Source organism: Chelon labrosus (assembly GCF_963514085.1).
Source record: "Chelon labrosus genome assembly, chromosome: 10".
NCBI classification, from domain to species: Eukaryota; Metazoa; Chordata; class Actinopteri; order Mugiliformes; family Mugilidae; genus Chelon; species Chelon labrosus.
In genome coordinates, this window is record NC_140360.1 from 18676304 (window position 1) to 18697139 (window position 20836).

The following is a 20836-nucleotide window of genomic DNA, read 5'->3' on the forward strand; positions in this document are numbered from 1 at the left end:
TAAAAGAAACTGTGATTCATCAGACCTTCTTCCATCGCTTCGTGGTCCAGCTCTGATGTGCCCAGTGTAGGTGCGGTGGACATGATAACGAGATAATCAGTGTCATTCATTTCATGTCAGTACTCACAATGTTATGGCTGATGGGTGTATATTTGAAGGTTAAGCACATTATCATAAACAATAACTGTCCAGCCTTAAAGTCCGCGCATGTAAGTTCGAAACAACAGTATTACAGAAGGCTGCCAAGTATTTCACTCACAAAGCTGCAAATTAAAACTGACGATTAAGGATGCATACAGCAGGAGAAAGATCTGCACCAAGAAAAAGTGTACGTGGAAAGCAAAGCGGTGATGCAGACGGAGACGGGCAGGAGAGAAACACTGTAGAAGGATTGTTTGCGTGGAGGAAAAAGAAGGTGTGACTCCCCTCTCACTCCGTTGATTACAGATGGAGAGGACTCTGTGGAGTTCTGCTGCAAGTTCCTGCTGCCTCAGTGTTGAGTGTGCCTAATGCTCTCTCGTCTCTATTACAGCCCACAGACCTGCCGCCATCACACATACACTCACTCGCACACACACACACACGAAGAACAACAACCTCTTGCCATCTATATCCCTTTAATTCTCTCTTTCAGATGTCATACTGCTGCCTCCAAACAATATGAGCTCCTTCCTGGCCTTTCTCTTCTCTCTGTAAAGAAATACGTGGGGGGGGAGGGGGACTGCTGTCAGGAAAGCCTTTTAATTATTAGTTATACGTGTAAGACTACCTTACTCGAACACTAACGGTGAATACCCTCAATTAGTGCTCATGTATTATAAAGGGAGACTGAGCTCACGCTCACTGGATCTTGTTTGCTTACACACACACAAAAGAGCAGCAGCACACGACTTTCTTTATATGTTGCTGATATTCTTCTCAAGCTGGCCTGCAGGAATGCAAATCAGAGATGTGGAGCGCGCTTTTCATCAACACTTTCAAATATCGATTAAGGCCATTTATCCGAGATTTCAGGCTCACACTAAATCAAGATGTGTTTGATTCCCCCTGTGCTTCTCATAGTGACCGTGTGGAGCCAGCTGTGCACATGTGCGTCCATAAAATCACAGCAGCTGCACCTGCTGTGAGATCTGTGAACGGACTCGATCAAGTTTACCTCACATGTCCCTGCCTGCAGCTAGAAAACACACACACACACACACACACACACACAGTTAGATCATTAAAAGTGCAATACATTGTATAAACTCACTTACCAGTTCATTAGGAGCACTAGTGAAAACAAATGCATTCTAATACAAGAGCGCCGTACTAAATCATTGCTTCTTGACTGTTATAATGTTCAGTTTATGTTGAAGCAGTGTAAGAAAGGCAGTAATTCAACTGTATGATCATTTCGGAGGATGTAGTTTGTGGTGCTGTTAAACTGGATTGAATTATAAAGTGTTTGTTATTTAGCCTAGCCCACTGACTAAAATGGGGTTGTCACAAAAAAATAGGAACGTGTCGGTGCAACACAATTCAACTCAATAGTTCTACAAACCACAGCATCCAAAATGAAAACACAGTTAAATCGTACTGGTACTGGTAACTGGCACACACACACACACACACACACACACACACACACACACACACACACGTATATTCATGACATACATACATGTTTTCTTTTCCTATTTTTGGAGGCACTGGGGGTGTTGGTTGTACGTACTGTATTTTCAGAGGTTAAGGGTGTCTTCAGAGAAGTCATTTGGGGCTGGTGAGTCACTCGGACTGTCAGCCTCGCTGGTTCTCGGCTCCATCAGGCAGTCGTCCGTTGGCAGGATGGCAGGGCAGTGGGACATTGACAGGGGTGTCTGACAGGAGGCCAGGGAGCCAGAGGACAGTGAACAAGACTAGCCACACAACAGCACAAACCCTAGACCTTTCCCCAGCCGCAAATAAGAGAGGATACTGTGTATGTGTTTTGTGTCAAGGGCATGGCAGCAGCGGTTACAAAACAGTTTTTCTAAAATGTCAATGTGATTAAGTCATACTGGAGCGAGGCGTAGATGACAATGAGTCCAATTTCACTTTCTTCTCAATTTCTGAAACCAATTACACTGAAACAAAGCTTTTTGAAAACTATAATCTCGACTCTGCACTCCAGTGGCTCTTAACCAAAGTCCATCAGAGTCCTGACGGCAGACGGAGAATCAATCTCAGTGGGCGCGTGGCCTGGAAGTCTCTGTTCTTTGACCACTGGACCTGATCATAAAGCTATTACCTGTGAAAGTAAAGGCACACAAACTGCAGAGAATCAAGTGCCCTGACCTGTGTGTCGTCACATACAGCCACAGCGCATTTAACTGTGATTTTAATGACAAAGACGGAGATCACTATTGTATGGAAGCGACGGAAAACTGTTTAAGGAGACAAAGCATGCAAGGAATACGAAAGATGCTCTTTTTGACAGTATCAGGATTTATTTTAAACGTGGCATTTGAACTTTTTATCCACATGGGAATAACTGCATCACGCATCGGAGAGGGGGAATAGGTCAGCCGCGAGTAAACAAGACGCAACAGACATAATTCATTATGAGCATCAGTTTGGGACAACGGATTGATTCCTGTGTCATTTAGAATCTGCAGCGTGGAAGGAAAGACCTCATCCATGGCATCAGTCTTGTGAAACAGCGTGCATGTGTGTAGTGAACGGTACGGACACGTGGCATTGACAATAAGGAATCCACCCACACCACAATCACCACGCTATTATGTTTTCTTGAGGGGCCTTTTTAGTGAAATCAGCTTACTCTCTGTGCAGTTCAATGGTGTTTCAGCAGCGACAAAAGGCCAGAGTAAAGTGATTTTGCAATTCAGTCGACTCCCATGTTAAGGGATCCCATCTGTCCCACCTTTGTCAGTCTTTCCCTTTTGTAACTTCCTGTCCTCAACAAAAACAGAGCCATCTCATTCAACTACACAAAGGCCTTGAATTAAGCAGTCTTTATTGTGACCAGTCAAATGTTTAAAGTCCCATCTAAAGTTGATTGGCTATTGTTCTGTTAAAATTCAAAGAGCATGAAACAGCAGGCAGCACCGTCCTTACAGTGCACAGCTGGCCATATTATTCATGTGTATGTCAACACACGCTATGAGAAATAACTTCCTGAGCAGCCAAAGTTTGGTACAGTCTTCTACAGCTCTGACTTCCACATCAATAAACCACACGGTTGCATTAAAATGAAGGCACAGTGGGTCAATTTATACACAGTCACATTTTTTAATGGTGCCCCCAGTCGGCATAGTGCCTCTTTATTCATCTAGTTTGTGTTGCTCAAGTTGTCCATTCATTGCTTCTATAGGAGAAGTGGGCACTTTGACTAGAGCCTATTCAAAGCGGCATCAGGCGAGAGGAGGAGTACACCCTGGAGAAATGGCCAGTCCATCACAGGGGCTAAAACAGAGAGACAAACAACCAGTCACATGCACACCTACAGCCAATTTAGACTGACCAAAATAACCTCATGTCTTCGGACTGTGAGAGGAAGCCGGAGCACCTGGTACAGTTTGATTGGCTGTTTCCTGGCTTGACGGCCAAACATCTGACAGAAAAGATTTACTTTTGGAAGCAAATAAGTAAATTCACAGTCAGGTTCAGTTATTTCAGCAATCTTGTCGAGTATGCAGGATTTTACCAGGCCGTATTTATTATACAGTATGTTGTTTTTATAGATAACATAAAGTTCAATTTAAATATTTAGACCATAATCAGGTCTAACTCATCAAGTCTAAGCTTGGCTGGAACAAGCTGATAACAGCATGTAATAAAATAAAAAAGTATTCGCAGCCGTTTGAAATGAGCAAAGGGAAAACTGGCTGTCATAAAGAAGGGCATCGTCACAGTGCTGCACTCGGTAAGGCGTGAAAAGATGGAAATTGTTGTGAGAAAAGAGAAAGTCGGCATACAAAAGATGTAAAAAGGCTGTGAGGCGACAGTGATACCCATATATGCATTTACTTAAACAGCGGTTTGATACTGTTTCAAAATGTGCCCGTTTGCTTTGTTGCAGAGAAATAGCTGGGGAGCTCGAAACCAATCTCACGTCTGTCAATCAGACAGAGGCGACAATCAACAGGCAAGAAAGTAGGAAACACGGCACTTTTGCAAACGTGTAGCTCTAAAAAGAAGTCTAATCTAAATCTAAATAATTTTGTTCAAAGTTTAATTTGAACTGACAATGGCTTTACAGTGAAACCAAGTGATCAACAATATTATTAGAAACCATGATTGTCTGTATCAAAGTTGAGAGTTATCTGTCAGACTGTGGGATCCCCCTCTCATTTTAATTAACATTGAGTCTCCTTCATCTTCTATACCTGTTAAGGGTCACGGGGGTCTGCTGGAGCCTATCCCAGCTGTCATCGGGCGAGAGGCGGGGGTACACCCTGGACAGGTCGCCAGTCCATCGCATGTCTTTGGATGGTGGGAGGAAGCCGGAGTACCCGGAGAAAACCCACGCAGACACAGCGAGAACATGCAAACTCCACACAGAAAGGCCCAGCCGGGCCCATGGATTCGAACCGGTGACCTTCTTGCACTCGACACTGTGCCGCCCATTAACATTGATCGTTTAATGAAATTTCAGCATATATAACATTCACTGTTTTAAAGGCCTCTCTCATATTGTGAGCATCTACACTGAGATAGAAAAGAGAGGCATCTTCAGCAGGACAATAAAACTAAACACTGTGCACCTTTTAGAGAAAGACAGAGTTACTATAAATAACTAACACTCTATTTGATACATTACAGACAAAATAGCAATACTTTGTTTATCGTGATAATTGTGTAAAATATCCAAACTGCAGATTATAACTTCTGATTCCAGACTATTTGATGGTCCTATCCATGTTGGGCTCCTGTGTGATTAATTCCACTATTCGCACTATTACTGTACAACTCTGGGCACCATGCTAATGTCAGCTGTATGTTTAAGTTATTATGAAGAGATGGGGTAGTAGAGGTTGCACCCATTCCTGCAAACAGCTGCCAATGACGTGAGTTAAATAAAAACTGTAGCTAACAACTAGCTCACAAATGGCAATAAATTGCCTTTTAGATTCCTTTTTCTGCAGAGTGTCTCTGTGAGATGGTACAGTCTTTAAATCTGAAATACCAATCTTCAATTTGAAGGGAGTTGTTTCTGTTGAAGCAGCTGGTGTTTCTGATGAATATGTGTACGTCCCCTGTCTGACTACCATGGATGTACGGCTCTGTCGGCATCTTACGGAGCTGTGACAGGAGTTCAGTCATAACACAAATCAACTCTTTTTTTCACTCTGACCTTTACAACCTCTCCAGATCTTGTAGACAGACAACATCTCCATCCATACCTGCGGACAATTAGGTTGGTGGAACGGATGACCCTGTCAGTGCTGCTCTTTACTGTAAACAATGGGGCTGTCCACTCCGGAGACCGGTCTGATGTTGAAGTGATACAATATGACCCAAATTCAGATGGAATGAGAGCAGCAGCAGCGGGAGAGGGCACCGAGGCTCAACTCAACACAACCTCATTAGCAAAGATGAAGCTGGAGAACAATAGCTGCGACCTAATGGGTTGTGCTTTGATTTGACACTAACGCAATAAAACAACGCTATTAGTGCTGAAGCATATGCATCTCTCACGGCAGTGACAGCCAATGAAGATGTGAAGTATTGTTTCCACGCCGCAGCCTCACCGCGACTGACGGAGCAGACAGGACCTTCTTCTCTGCTGTCTCTTGGGAATAGGTCAATGGAGAGAATCACCACCTGCTGCTGCAGTCACAAATCTAAGACTGCGATTTGACTGGATGGCCTTTCCAAGGTTGAGAGATTGTGAACAAAACCGCAGAACCGTGCACATTCTCTTACGTATGTGTCTAATTATCCATGAACATAAGACTATAGTTCTGGCATAAATTTATTTCATGAAATGAGGTATGGACAAGTGAGACACAGTAGGTTTTTGATTCTGGCTGAAGTTCATTTTTGCTACTTGGATTGGTTTCACATGGAGTCTTTTCAGGGCAGCGGCAGGGGTCTGCATCTCTGATTGTTTCTGTCATTCTTCAGCTCTCCCAGCCCGAGCCGCCTTGTTCTTCTGTGTGACGTATGTTTTTTTTTTTTTTTACCCCCATCGAGGCGATGGGGTGGAAAACGCTGTTGCCGATCTGACATCAGATCTGACGTGTTGCTCATCAAGCACTTAAATCGCACTGCCTCTCTCATTGATCACTGGGGCAGACATAAATAGCTGCAGGTACTCTGCTATACAAAGATACCAGTCCTGAAAAAAGCAAGACAAGCCAAAACACATCATCTTCTCGCCAAAATAAACTTGTTGCTGAATATCGGAGGCAATTTGTGGTATTACTGCAGCAGAAATGTAAAAAAAAGAAAAAAAAGAAAATGGCTCTAAAGATTTAGTTTACTTTTGGAAGCAAACAAGGAAAATGTTCTGGTCTGAGTCTTATTGGAACAAGCTCATAAGACACGTTGCATCAGCATCAGCTTTGCCTCCTCAGCTGCCCAATCTTCAGGTTTCATTTTTTAGAAAGTTTTTTGAAAAAACTTTCTAAAACTTAGGCGTCGTGTCTGCTGTGGATTTTCATCTCCCAATAGTCATGGCCGAGCTGGCCTATACTGCTGCCGCCTCTATTGTTTTCAAGGGGAGAGGGGCAGGTATTCACCTCTGCTACCAGGGTTGATGATGTTTCAACGTGTCACAAAAAACAAAGAAGTTCCTCATAGGATCTCAGATAGACAGGCGCTCTGAAGGCGCGCACATCGATGCTAAACACTTGCGCACACTTTGCGCTGCTGTTTGAGTTGTTATTTTTGTAATATTGCTAAAGTTTGTGTGATTTTACAGCATTAGTTTTCAAAGATTCTCCTCCTCTGGGAAAGACCGGCACTGCTATTTTATCCAGACATGAAGCCATCCGTTTCTATTTAGGCTACTGAGTTTTAATATCTCACAGTGGAGTTTTGTTTTCCCCCAGGACTAGTACAGACTTGTCAACCGTATACTCTTATTTATTCTGATAACATCCAGCCGTGATTGGTGTAATATCGTCTCTTCTGAACCCCTGCAAAGTCCGTCAGTAATCTTCAGCAAGCCCAAAACTGTTCCATCCACGGCCTTATCCACATCTCTCCCCAACAATATCTCACACATTTAGGATTTGAATAACACTGCCTCTCCAAATCCTTTGAGAACTTTAATTCTCCCTCTGAAACGAGTTAGAAACTTGAAGCACAACATACAGACGTGTCCTGTCTGAAACTTTGCTTCGGGTGGAGGGGGGCTCTGGATTTCATCTTTACTTTTTGTAGATAATGTAGTTCTGCTGGTTTCAACGGATCACGACCTCCAGGGGTTCCAGTGCACACTATCAAGTGTTGAGAGGAAAATAAGCACCTCCAACTCTCAGACCAAAAATGTCTTCTGAAAAGTGACAGATTGAGTAGAGCAGTGGAAAAATGTTTCCCTCCTGTCCCCGAATGTGGAGAATTCCTCTTTAACATTTTAAAATAACGGTTTGTATTAAACTGTCTATGAGGCATGATTTGCATCATTATTGTTGTTAAACTATTCTGCACAAGTCTTTAAGCGTGGGAATAAAGTTGGCTGCAGTCTACATCAATGGTCATGACAGGGGTTTATTTAGACATGACCAAAAAAAGAAAAAGAATAAAAAAAAACATTTTTTATTTCTTTATTCAAGAATTGGACATTTTATTGTCACACCCATGAAATTTAAAATGATCCCTGCACAACAAAGTAAATGCAATGAATGTGCCATTTTATTAGGTACACTGGTGCATTTTAATATAATCTCCACAATGATCATACTTTTGAATTACCACATTTGAGGTACACTGTTTCATCAACAACTGAACATTATTACAGTCATGAAGGAGGATTTAGTGCACGGCTGTTATATTAGAATACCTTTGTTTTCACCGTGCCGAACGAATTGGCAAATGATTCAGATAATCCTTAAAGCAGAGTTGTGGCCCAAGATTGATTTCTGCTCAAACGTAGAGGTGCTATTGCACTGAATAAAGGAGACAGAAGTAAAAAGCAGAGGAAAGATGTAGCCTAAGTCTCTAACTGTAGAAAGTGGAGAGGAGTAATACCACGTAAGAGGTATCGAAGGATTAAACACCCCTCCAGTCTGTCTGAAAAAATGTCGCTTCCAACGAGGAATCTGGAGTTTGAACAACAACAAAAAAAAAAGTGCTTCTGCTTTAATTTCAGAGATGGGAAGATGTGCAGTGACGCATTCCAGAGTTTGTGGGGAAGTGGTTCAAACGTATGCACAGAGTGGGGCTAAATAGATATTTTTTTCAGGCACTTGATCGATGATCTCCTTTAGTATCTATTCAGGTGATGACGCTCTTTCCTCCAACAAAGAGAACAATACCTCACCCCACATCGCTATTGCAAGAAAGGTACACATCACATTACAATTTAATCTGAACATTATGACGTCATGCTCATTCATCTCAGTGCCAGACTGTTAGAATAGAGTTTTTGATCCTTTCTACTTTACTGAAAAAATACAGATTTTTTTTGTTTGTCTAAAATTAAAAATTTTCACAGTATATTCAACCCCATTACTGTAATGTCAACTGTTACTGTATCGGTTTTGCTAAAATAATCTAAAGGATTTTCTCAGCTCGCATTGGCTTTAAGTTATTGTACTTACTAACACAGTCAGAAAAACTGATACGATGGATAGTACAGTATTAGTGGTAGCAGTATCAATGAGAGAAGAAAAAGCTGAAATAATGTAATAAAATCCAAAGCATGTGAATTTAGCGCTTAGTAAAATACAAGGATTTCAGTCATACACTGCCATTTATTTTGCTGTGGTTTCCTGATGGTTGTGCTTTCTTACAGAAATATTTAAAAGGCCCATTGAGCCTCTCATGAACCATTTCTAAAAAAAAAAAAATGCACTAGAAGTATTTTTCTCAAGGTGTGTGTAAGCGGCATTTGCATGTTGTGGCATTATCATTTGGTGGTAAATATACTATTTTTATGCAGCTGCCTACCAGTTCCCCTAATTAGATTTTGCAATGCTGGAGGAAGTTCAGGGCGAGACACTGGAGATGGACCGTCTACAACCCCCCTGCCACCTCACTCAACTACAGAAGATGGATGGTTTGCATGTGACTGCTAAACACCTTGCAGTTAAAGCAGACTGTGTGTACCAAGACGCACCAGGAGCGCATCACTATTCTGTCACGACCTCACACCAGAATATAAATATAACACTGAATATGAAAATTACAGTATTTTCTGATTTGCAGAGTCTCTGCCTTCTATCTGGCCTTCTATGTTGATGTTAAACATTGTGGTGTTGGTCACTTGGGGGCACGATGTAAATAAATGTCTTGGGGGCACAAAATAATTGTATTTACACTATATTCAATATACACACAAATATGGGATTAATAAATAACTGTTTGCATACCCAGCAGACACGGAGCAACACCAACACTCACTTGGAGTCACGTCAGCATGGAGTCAGCATTTACTCTAATTTTAGCTTCATTTTGGTCAATTTCTTGGAAAAAAAAGTCTCAACTACAGTGGATATTCACTAACTCATTGCTAACTTTGTCAGCGGACTGACTAGTTTGCTGTGAGGTTGGAGAAAAATAGACAATCTGCAAACCGGAAAACCAAGAATGCTAAAAGTGACAATGTCGTTCATAATTATATGGCTAAAACAAATCTCTCTATATACTTCTAATAGTGTCCACTGGAACTGAGGGGCTCATGTTGGAGTTAGAGCGAATAAATGTTACTTTTACTGAAATCACTGCAACACAAAAAAGAAAGAAGAAAGAAAGAGAAAGTAAGTGGTTTGCAGGAAGCCTAAAGATGGAGAACTGTCCAACCCCCGAGAGACGTGGATGAGGAAATGCTCCTCTGACCAGTTCCAGTTGTCGCGGTCTGTGTCATCACAAGGTCTAGCTACATTTCTGGCGAGGTGCACGTCAAGCTTTAAGAACAACATCTGAGAGCTATGATAAAAAATAAAAAAAAACACAACATATCTCAACAAAGGTAACTGAACTTAAACACGGATAGCTAAGATGCGCATGATGCTATAATATTGGAAAACCCATCTCTAAACAGGAGAGGTGGACAACACAGTCTTAATATTTCTCCTCAAGAGGAGAAACAACATCTTCTAACTGCAGCTGAATGTTTGGTCATGAACGGACCATAGTCATGTTAGTTTCAGATGGGCAACACCTACAGATGCTCCTATTAAAACACCAGCTCCCCACCAGTCATTTAGACCTGAAGAGGCCACTTGGATGATGGTGAAACACAACATAAGTCCAGCTGTCTTTTAGATGTACCGTGACATGGATGACTGAGAATCCTCAAAGACGTCTCGGACAAACCTAACCAAAGTTTTCTCTGGACAACTTTTCCACTCATCTTGACAAGTCATTCTGTGTCTTATTGAGCCCTAAAGCCAGTTTCTTAAAACAGCTGAACATTTTCTACAGATTGCTTCAGTAGACCGTTTAGAATTCAAATGGACTGGTCTAAATAACTGTATCTTAGTACAAGTCGGATCAAGTAGACAGTCACACCATTTTCTCACTTGGTTTCAGAGCCTCGAATCAGCGCCCACTTGATTCTTTCGGCAATTCTTTTCACTTGGAATTAGGCTCTCGATTATTGACAAAATTACTTGATAGGATGGAGAGATTTTCTTTTCCGCAGTGCTCATCAGGGATTCTTTATGGAAATATTTTCCCTTTCATCGCTCCTGAAGAATGAAATATTTAAAAACCTCACATCTGCCACTTGAGCCGGGCGTGAGACTGAAAGATCAGCTCAATCTAGCACGATTACGGCGGGTCCCAGACACTACCTGACTGTGATGGAGGGGTGCGAAGACGAGGGAGGACAGACACGCAGGAAGGGAGAGGGAGCGCGATGATAAGTGAGCTGTAGCATGTGGTAGTAGTGCACTAATCATGGTCTCCGGCTGCAGAAACACACAGGCGCCTCGCAGGTTATTGGGAGATAATGGGATTCTCAAGGCAACAGACACACAGCTAAAGACAGAGATGAAATTTGAAAATAAATAATGCAAAATCCTCCTCCTTTCACTCCTGCTGTGTGTGTGTGCACCTGTGTGTGTGTGTGTGTGTGTGTTGGCGACTGACTCGACTCATGCATGTGCATATTGTGACACCAGATAACTGCTGATGAAAAATGAGGAAATAAGGCATTAGTCGATATGGGAACAGAAATAAAGCCAGCCTTCAGAGTTTGAGGAGTGATTTTAGATTCCTAGTCACAAAATGGCAAAATAAAAACCACTAAGAGAAGAAATAGTTGCATAAAATGGACAAACTTTGTGATGTCTACTGACACTAACGACTGCTACTTTTGGATTTGGCACTCGTGAGAGAAGAATTTAACTTTTGCAAATATGCAGGTGGAGTTTAAACAGGCCTGATGTAGGGATCCTTCTGTGAGAAGAGCTTTGCCTCACCTTTGTTCAACACAATTGAAATGTGGTCGTTTTGATCTCTACATGTATAGATTTATCAGATTCTTGTCGTCTAACCGTGGATGGCAGGGTTATTTTGACTAGCTGCCACAGCCTGCTCTGTAGTCATTTTGCAGCTACTGGATTGTCATCACCGTGATGGATCAAGGTAACCGTGTTGTTTCATGAACAGCCGCCAGCTGCTGCTGTAAGGTCACCCACCGTGGGAGCTCTTTAAGAACCCAATTTGAAATATAGCTGATAAATACACTCTCCACCGCGCCACCCATTCAGCTGGCACAGCTATCTGATGGAGCAGAACAGGTAAACAGTCGGCTCAGGAGAAAACTCGTATCTCTTGTCTGTGGAATAGTCCTCAAGTGGATTAATAGGAGAATATCAGTAGTAAAAACTATTTGTACAAAAATAAACCACGCATTATATATAAGACAAAAGATCCCAGCTGAAAAGAGTCACTCCTGGAAATGTTATTTTGAATTTCTGCATGATATTGACATGCAAGACAAAGAAACTAAGTTGGTCAGTTGAGCTGAGTCTGTCTTCCTGACCTGTGACACACTCCTCTTCCACACTTGCTTCCAGCCAGTCATCTCCACCAGCACAGCCTGTAAGCTGTCACTCATTCCCTGCCGCAGTGACCCCTGTCAGGCTCGTGTCACTTTTGGGGGACTGGGTTATTATGCTGTTCACACACACATACACTATTCTAGTTGTTTATTTATTTATTCAGGTCGGTTTGTTTTCTGGTGTCTGCTTTCATCCTGTCCGTCTTCTCCTCTCCGCTCCGAACACACCCCTGTTGTCACAGTCAAATGTCTTGTCTTTTGACTTGCCACCTCTGGCTGCTCCGCTCTGACGTGTACCACGAACACCGAGGTGTCGGCTTCCACCTGTCCGCAGATCCACTGTCTACTCTCTGTAAGTTTCACTGAACTTTGGGGAGACTTTTCCTGAACGGGTCTGTTTTTGTGCATCCAAAACACTCCATACTGCGGCTCAGAGTTTGTGACACACCAAGCCAGGTGAGCATCTGTGGCTATAATTTTTTTTGTTTTGTTTTTTCCCTTTACCATTGCCACTAATCAAACCTCTGTCGGCAGCTTTTCAGCTAATTCAGAGTGTTAAATCGGTGGCAGCATTCATCTGTGAGAGAGATCTCTCTGGCTTAGCAAAGCAGTACACAAGAAGAGAAAGGGAAGTGAAAAAACAAAGTAGTTTAGAGGAAACATTTTTTGTTTTTTTAATTTCATGTCATTATTATAAAATAATATTTTCGCAATGACATGGTCATTCAGACTGAATGAGTTCCAGACTAACTCATTCAGTAAGAGGACAGATCCCTTTATAGCTCTTCCTAGTTTCCTTGCCTCCCAGACAAGGAATACAGACCACTGCCACCTGCTGGTCTAAAGAGCTATTTCTTTTAATGCAGGCACAAAAGTTAGTTGTAGTCTTCAGGGTTTGTTAAAGTGGAGCATTTTTGTTCCAGACCCAGACAAAGTGAGGCAACGTAACAGTTGGCCTTTCAGGAAGTATGAAACGGATCCTCAAAGTGTCTGAGAAAAGTTCCTGATGCTCCAAATAAAAAAAAAAAGGAATATTTACAGTCCTGAGGACAAACACAAACTAACACTGGCGTGGTTTTCCTCATTTGAGATTGAGGGATTATAGACTGTAGACTGTATGTTAAACGCACACGAAACACGTTTGTGTAATTACTTTCACTGCCAGAAGGGGGCAACATATGTCCCACGGGGTAGCTTTAAATCACCAAGACATCCAACAGGGGATGACCTTTAAAGCTCTCCTCTTGGTTCTTTCCTCCGTCAATGCCAGGAGCAAAGCCAATTATAGAACCAGCCTTTTTAATCAGCTTTTTTAATTTGTTCCTGTCATTAACAGAGGTTATGTTACTCCAGCACTGGCCACAGACCTCTGATAGAGAGAGAGAGCATTTAAAGACATCTAAGTGACCTCAAAGGACTAACTTCCTACTGAAAACAACCTTGATGAGCTGCGTTACATGTCGATGCAGACGCCAAGATATTCGCAGGTGGACTATTTCTAACTACTGATTGATCATTTGCATTCCAATTTTGTTTTTCAATAACAAACTCTTTAGTCTTGTAAATATACACTGCATCCTCCAGAATGTCACTTCAATATAAAAATAGGACATTTGCCAAAAAGACTGAATAGCTCAAATTAAGCGACTGTACACAACAGTCTAACAACTAGCTAATAACCAGTGTACAGCATTAGGCAGCTGAAGAGCCTTATGATCTAAAATCTATGATATGAGTAGAGGGAACGCTGGGCCTGCTTGAAAGATGACTCAGAATGAACGTCACTCTGGAACTGCTGATGTGTAAATGCACAAATAAGTTCTGTCTGTTTTTTATATTTCAGCTCATATGCAGCAGATTCTTTTGTTTTTTGTTCAGCAAGTCAGAGACAAAAAATACATATCATGAACCAAATTCAGATCACATCCTGTTAGATGACATCCCCGCCAAACTCCCTGCTGAATGTAATTCATGTCCATCCAAACCGAGCTATGGTCAGTTATTAAAGGGTATTTCTCAGAAGAATGCTGTATTTAACAAGGAGTTGTTTAAAAATGATTCATTTTATTCTTATATAGTCTAATTGTTTATTATATAGTCTGCTCATGTTCATCTCTCTGGTTAAGTTGCGTTCTGTGTGTGACAAGTCGTGATCGTTTTTCTTAGAGAGCTCAGCTGTCTCTGACTTCCCACTAAAACAGGACTACAGCGAAGCCCGCAGAAGATGAGGAAGTCTCCTGAAGAAACAGACAACAGGATCTGGGTCCTGTTTGTTCAAAAAAGATAATTCTACTTGATGTGGCTCTCGTGATACCTGGCTCTACTGATCCTATTGATCCTGGATGACCAGCATTATAACTGTTATCAAACGGCTCCATTTAAGTTTCACAATCCACTTCCAGAAAAATGTGGTATTCCCAACGGTTAGAAAAAGTCTATTCAGTCACATATCTAGAGTAGCGGGTTAACCACAAGCCACAATCATCTCCACAGTGTAAATAATACAAGAATAAAAATCAATGGAGCATGACCTGAAATATCATCTCTTTGTTCACTGCTGAAAATCTGGCAATTAGTTTACCCAAAATAAAACTCGACACAGACGGCTAGAGATTCGGTAGCACAGATGAGCAGCAGGCTACAAAGCTCTGAAAACTTCTTTCTAATGCCAAGTGACTGACAGGAGCCAGTAATATTTCATATTAGAACTACATTTAACCTTTAAATATCCTGCACAAAGTAAGCAAAAATGAATTTGAACTCCTTTTTTGACCTAACGATAATATTGATTTTTGGGTAACATTTTATGTCATACATCTAGTTTTAAGATTTACTGTATCATTTTATTATTGTTTTTATTATTCTTTCTAAAGCACCTTGTAACTTAATTAAGGAATGTGCAATTCATAAAAGGTTTTTCAAAATAATAGAAAGCAAAAATAAAGGTTCAGATCTATTGTATTACTCATCTGTAAGTAAAAAAAATAGGATCTAAGGCTTAAAAAAATAAACCACCTGAGCAACACTGGAGGAAAACACCAGGAGCCACGCTGACCCCATCGGGGCGGCTGTGGCTCAGTGGAGCGAACCGGAGGGTTAGCGGTTCGATCCCCGGTACACAGGCTACATGTCTTCAGTGTCCTTGAGCAAGACATTGAACCCTGAGTTATTCCCACTGGTGTGAGAATTACCATTTACCATGGCAACAGCTGCTGATCAGTGTTTCCAGGGCAACCATTGGTGACACCTGATAGCCAGTGGAACCAAATAACCAAAAAAGGAAACGGAAAGAACATCTAAAAAGATTTTTTTAGAGAATGCAAACAGTAGGAAATATGCTACAGTGAGGACAGTGTCAGATGTTTTTGCTTGTTCCAACTAAAGTGGACCGAGTCCACAGTCAAGTGGACATAGTTAACTGGTCAGTCAGGTTTTTAGCTTGAAAAAAAAGTGTTTTATCCAGAAATATGTTAATTATGTTCTCTTAAGACTGATCAACTTTGTGCGACCTGGCATTCATCTGGATGTTACTTAGATATGTACCACGTACCTAGGCTAGACCAGGCACCCCCACCCTATAGCAGTGACACTCGTTGATGGCAGCACCCATCCCCAGCAGGATGCAGCCTGACACAGACACACACACAAAAATGGTTTAGGAACAACTCATAAAAACATGAAACCTGGCCTGGCCTCCAAATTCCCTAGATCCCATACTTATTGTCGTGTACCTAAACTAACTAAGTATCTGTGGGATGATCCACAGAGGCCCCTCCCCTCAACCCATAGGACCCAAAGGCCCCCACTAACAACATCCTGTATCCAGACACCACAGGACACCCTCAGAAGGCCCATGTCCATTCTCTGATGAGACACAACTGTTTTGGAGGCACGAGGGAGACCTACACAATATTAGGAAGGTGGTCATAATGTTATGCCTGACTGGCGTGTATATTGTACTTTCTGTCTCCTTAAGTGAGTGTTGTCACAAGTGTTGCAAACACTGAGATGGATGAAAGATCCCCTTGAGATTTATTTTAGCTGCCAATATATTGTTATCTAACAACCATATTCAGTATTACAAAAAATCTATTTTAATATATAATAATAATCAGACATTTGTAAGAGATATCCATATTGCAGATCTCATAACGGTTTTCTGCTGAGACACAGACAGAAAACTTTAGTGTGAAAAATGGGTCCAGTATTTAGTTTGGTGATTACAGGGCAAAAGAACTGGTCAGAGTCTGTGCTCACATTCACTCCTCTCATTGAGGTGTACAGACTCAGGACATGCCAACACTCTCCTAAAGATTAAACCGACGTGACACAGATATAGGAAATTACTACTAAAGTGCACCGTCTCCTTTCTTAACTAACTCTATCTGAATTTAATCTGGACCGGGAAAGTGGGGCTGCATACGTTACCATGGCGATATATCTTAGCCCGCTTTGTGATTTCACAAATGTTGAGTTGAAGCCAAACAGAGCTGCTAACCCACTAATCTCTCATCATTTCTGATGCGTGCAGCCTTAAAGAGGACACACATGATTAAATAAATCCATCTTGAAAGTTTCTTTACACACTGAATACCATGACAATAAAAGGTATATATGAGTATATACTACAATAAAAAGAGTAAACACAGCCTAATGACTCTTATTATTTTCTCCCACTGCGCAGAAACTACACTGAACCTCCTCCTCAGAAGACAAAGACCATCATGCAGATCAGAACAGTAATTGTTTTAATTCCCCAGCTCTGAAAGGCTCTGATAGTAAGCTTTTGTTTGTGAATGAATGGGCGTATCAAGAGAACAAAAACAAATATATATATATTTTAATCACAGCTTCATGGTGATAAAAGGAGGAGGCCTAACTGCTGCTACACCTGCAGCAATCACTCCATCTGTTTGAGCTGTTCCACACTGTCTTCCCAGCGAGGACGCCGCGTTCATCGAACAGATTCTGCAGACTTTCATTCACTGAATCACATCACGCTGGCCTTTCAAAACGTTTTCTCTCTGGCAATTAATTGGTTCCTGTGGGGATGTTGTTACATAATTGGTCTTATAGGAGGGAGGGGACCTATATCACATACCTTTTTCTGTGGTTGTTGGAGGTAATGTATTGGTGAGGGAACCCACTATCAGACAGATTCTTGTCTTAGGGCTTAAGGAATTTAATTCTTCTTTATTCACACTGTGAATAAGTTTAAGTGAAGCTGGTGGTTAAACCTATTTAACCTTGGTTAAACTAGTGTTATTTAGTCTGATACGCTGTATAACTATGACATGCATATTGTTTTCTTTCCTTACAAAGAGCAAACTGAACATATTAAAGTCAAGGATGAGCAACAGATCAATGAGACTTTTCAATAAAAATCATTCACGCGACACACTGAATGATTTTAACCACAATATCGATGCTTTTAACTAAGCGAGGCCAAACCCACTTGAAGTATTGGACGTGACAGCGCGCTGAGAGCAAGTAATTATAGCATTACACGGTCAGTTCAATTCACGCTGACATTCAGCGCTGACTGGCTGTGACTACGCAGGAGTTCATCCAGATGGAGGAGTGATTTGGTTCTGTATAATAGACAAGGGGAGATCTGCAGATAATTTCATACAGGTTTAATGAGATTTGGATCAAAGTATGAAACTTATGTGGATTGAGGAGGTGCATAATCATGATCTAAAATAATTCTTCTTCTTGCAAGAAGTCCAGTCAGCCACGCACAGAAATCGGCACATTCTTGAAGTGAAAACTTTATAAGTAACCTCTCAAGTATTTGCAAAGAGAGGACTGTGGACTCGGTGTCCATCACAGATCTAAGACCCAGCTAAGATAAATGTGCTCACATCTGATCATGTGTTATCTCAAGCTGATACTGCAGACATTTTCAGACCTTTGCAAATGACATTAGGACTGTCCCAGTGGAACAAGAACAAAGCGTAAAAAAAGGTTGCTCCATTTAAGTTGCCCTTTGACACGTAAAGGTCAAACTTAAGTTTCACTTGTTGCACAAGATGTCATCTTTTACAGAAATACTGCAGCCGCGTTAGCCGTCAACCGGATAAAACCACATCATTTGACAAATTACATTAACCTTATAAACTCCTCTCAACCATGGGTCAGCCAGTACATAATGAATCTATGCAGCCAAACACAAGAGATGTGAATAAACTGATAGATACATCTTAAATATTTTTTATTTGAACTGGATTTTAAACCCATAAAACATGTGGGGTCCTGGGCATGAATATTGTCTCTCTTGAATTAAAATTTGGAAGAAATCACACATAATATGAAGACAGTGACACTGAAATAAACAGATTTTGACATTAATAAATTTGCTGAAGGTGTTATAAAAGGGGAAAGCTAAAGGTGCTTCAGAAACCATCACATTTTGCCTGTTCTGGTAGCTTAGCAAGTCGACCTCCTTTTCTCACATTCAACAGTATTGCGTCGTGATCAGAAACTGCATTACATGTACTCTGGGGAACCAGATGGCTTCAGATCTCCCTCCTGAGCCCTGTGACCTTAGGGTATTCGTGAAAAATCTGAAAATCTCTCCGCAGCCCTGTCTGGCGCCCCATAGGACAACTTTAATTTCTTTGTAAAGATGCTGGGTCGATTTACGTTGTTGTTTGAGTGGCGAACAACAATAAGAACAACAAGGAGACACGCTGAATAATAAATGGAATACATTCAACAAATGAGAAAGACAGTCCACTTGAAGGATTAGAAAAGTTTAAAACATAAATATGAATAGAAGATTTGACGTAGTGGAAGCTGTTGCCTATCGGTCTCAGTCTTTCATTTGTTTTCCAAATAACAAATTTGGCAGCGGCCCCTATAGGGCGATCGTCCGCCAAATCCAGTTGCGCACGACTTGGTGACATCAATGAGGACGAGGGATCCTGAAAAATTACTCCAGCGTTGGTGTGACGACAGTGGCCGCTAAGTATAAAAGCCGAGAGAGAAAGTTCTCTACTCATACCTCCAGACTTTGGCCTTTAAGGTCACCAACCGCTGCGAGAGCCAATATCCACACTACCGGCGGTACCAGAGACTGGGAGCGAAGAGGATTTGGACACTTCCCAGGTGAGGCATCGCATTTCAAAATAAACCCATACGCAGCCTGAGTATGTGTGCATTTTCTAATCAGGATTGTATAAATTCGTACTTATTTGGGACATTTTTAAACAGTTTTGGCATCCAATTCAAATCTTATATTTGTCTAAAAAAATGTTTTAAAACTGCCGCTGGTGCGGTTTCAATGGCACATTGAGTTGTTTGAGGATTATAAACAATCAGGTTTCAGTAAACAGAATCTTTACAGATTTTAATTTGAACAAAATATCTTAAATTCCAGAAAGTCCCGACATTGAATCTAATACTTATTGTCGTGTACCTAAATAGACTGTTCTCCTTGTCCCCACCATTATTTCATTTGAGCAGTATATTTACCATTTACCAAAATCTATTTCTTAAACAGACGAGCAAACTAAATTACCATGAAGTCGACATGTCTGCTCATCCTGGCTTCTCTCACGGTCTGCAACTTGACGCTGTCTGGAGGACAGGGCATCTCTGCTGAGGAAGACACGGACCGAAGAACCATAGACGACATTATCCTACAGAGAGCAGAAAGCCTCCTGTTACGGTCCATTCTCAAAAAGCTCCAGGATGAAGACGGGAGAAACGGTGCGTAAAACAGAGGTCCTAGATCAGGACCAGGATCAGGATCACCAGGAGACAAAGGAACGATTACTGGCTTTGAAAACTTGTCTTTAAACATCGTTTGCTACTATGATAATAATGATACAACGTGTCCTCAATAGTTTTGTGATTTGTCATAAAATTCCTAAATATTAAATGTAGTTTTAAAAGTGGCAAATAATCTTCAAATCGTAATATGGACCAACAACTTTTGTGCGCAATTTACGCACGCCTCTCAGGCAAGATAGGGACTGCATCAGTTTGCAGTAAAGTGATAAAATAGACTGTCAAAGTACTCTAAGAATTGTTCTTTCTCTTTTTCCAGAGGGGTTTTCCTCTCAGCCAGAATGGGTGACAAAACGACAGCATCCCGGCAAGAGGTACCTCGAAGATTTGGAGAAGCGGCAGCATCCGGGAAGGAGAGAAGAGGACGAGGATGAACAGTACTTGGATGTGCAAAGGAGACAGCACCCAGGCAAGCGCGAAGACGAAATGCACTCGTTCATGGAGTTCCAGAAAAGGCAACACCCGGGAAAGCGCTCCACGGTGGGACACATTTCTGACAACCCCGTTTTACTCCTCAGTGAACTTTCAAAACGGCAACACCCGGGCAAGCGTTACTTGGTGCTGCACAGCAAACGCCAGCACCCAGGTAAGCGTTATACCGAGGATGAGGACGGTGAAGGGGACTGGGATGTGGGTGCCGATGGAGAAGACGACCTCCCTGAGTTGGAAAAGCGTCAGCACCCCGGAAAACGCTTTTTGGATAACTCGAGTCCGGATTTAGGCACAAACAGTCCGTGCGATGTTTTGGACCCTGCAAGTTGCAGCAAGACGAGCATGCTGCTCGACTTTTTAGACAACATTAACAAGAGTCACGCCGAGGAGAAGAGGCAACACCCGGGTAAAAGGTTTGCACCAGAGGAGGATTCAGTGGAAGGAGAGTAG

General features: G+C 41.7%; 1 protein-coding gene across 1 annotated transcript; it reads left to right on the forward strand.

Moving 5' to 3' along the window:
• Positions 1-19622: 19622 nt before the first annotated feature.
• Positions 19623-20836, forward strand: trh (thyrotropin-releasing hormone; the record flags this gene model as incomplete). The annotated part of the gene is made up of 2 exons (XM_084553165.1): positions 19623-19873; positions 20214-20836. Exons 1-2 carry the CDS (start codon positions 19684-19686, stop codon positions 20834-20836), a joined length of 813 nt encoding a protein of 270 aa, XP_084409291.1. The 5' UTR covers positions 19623-19683.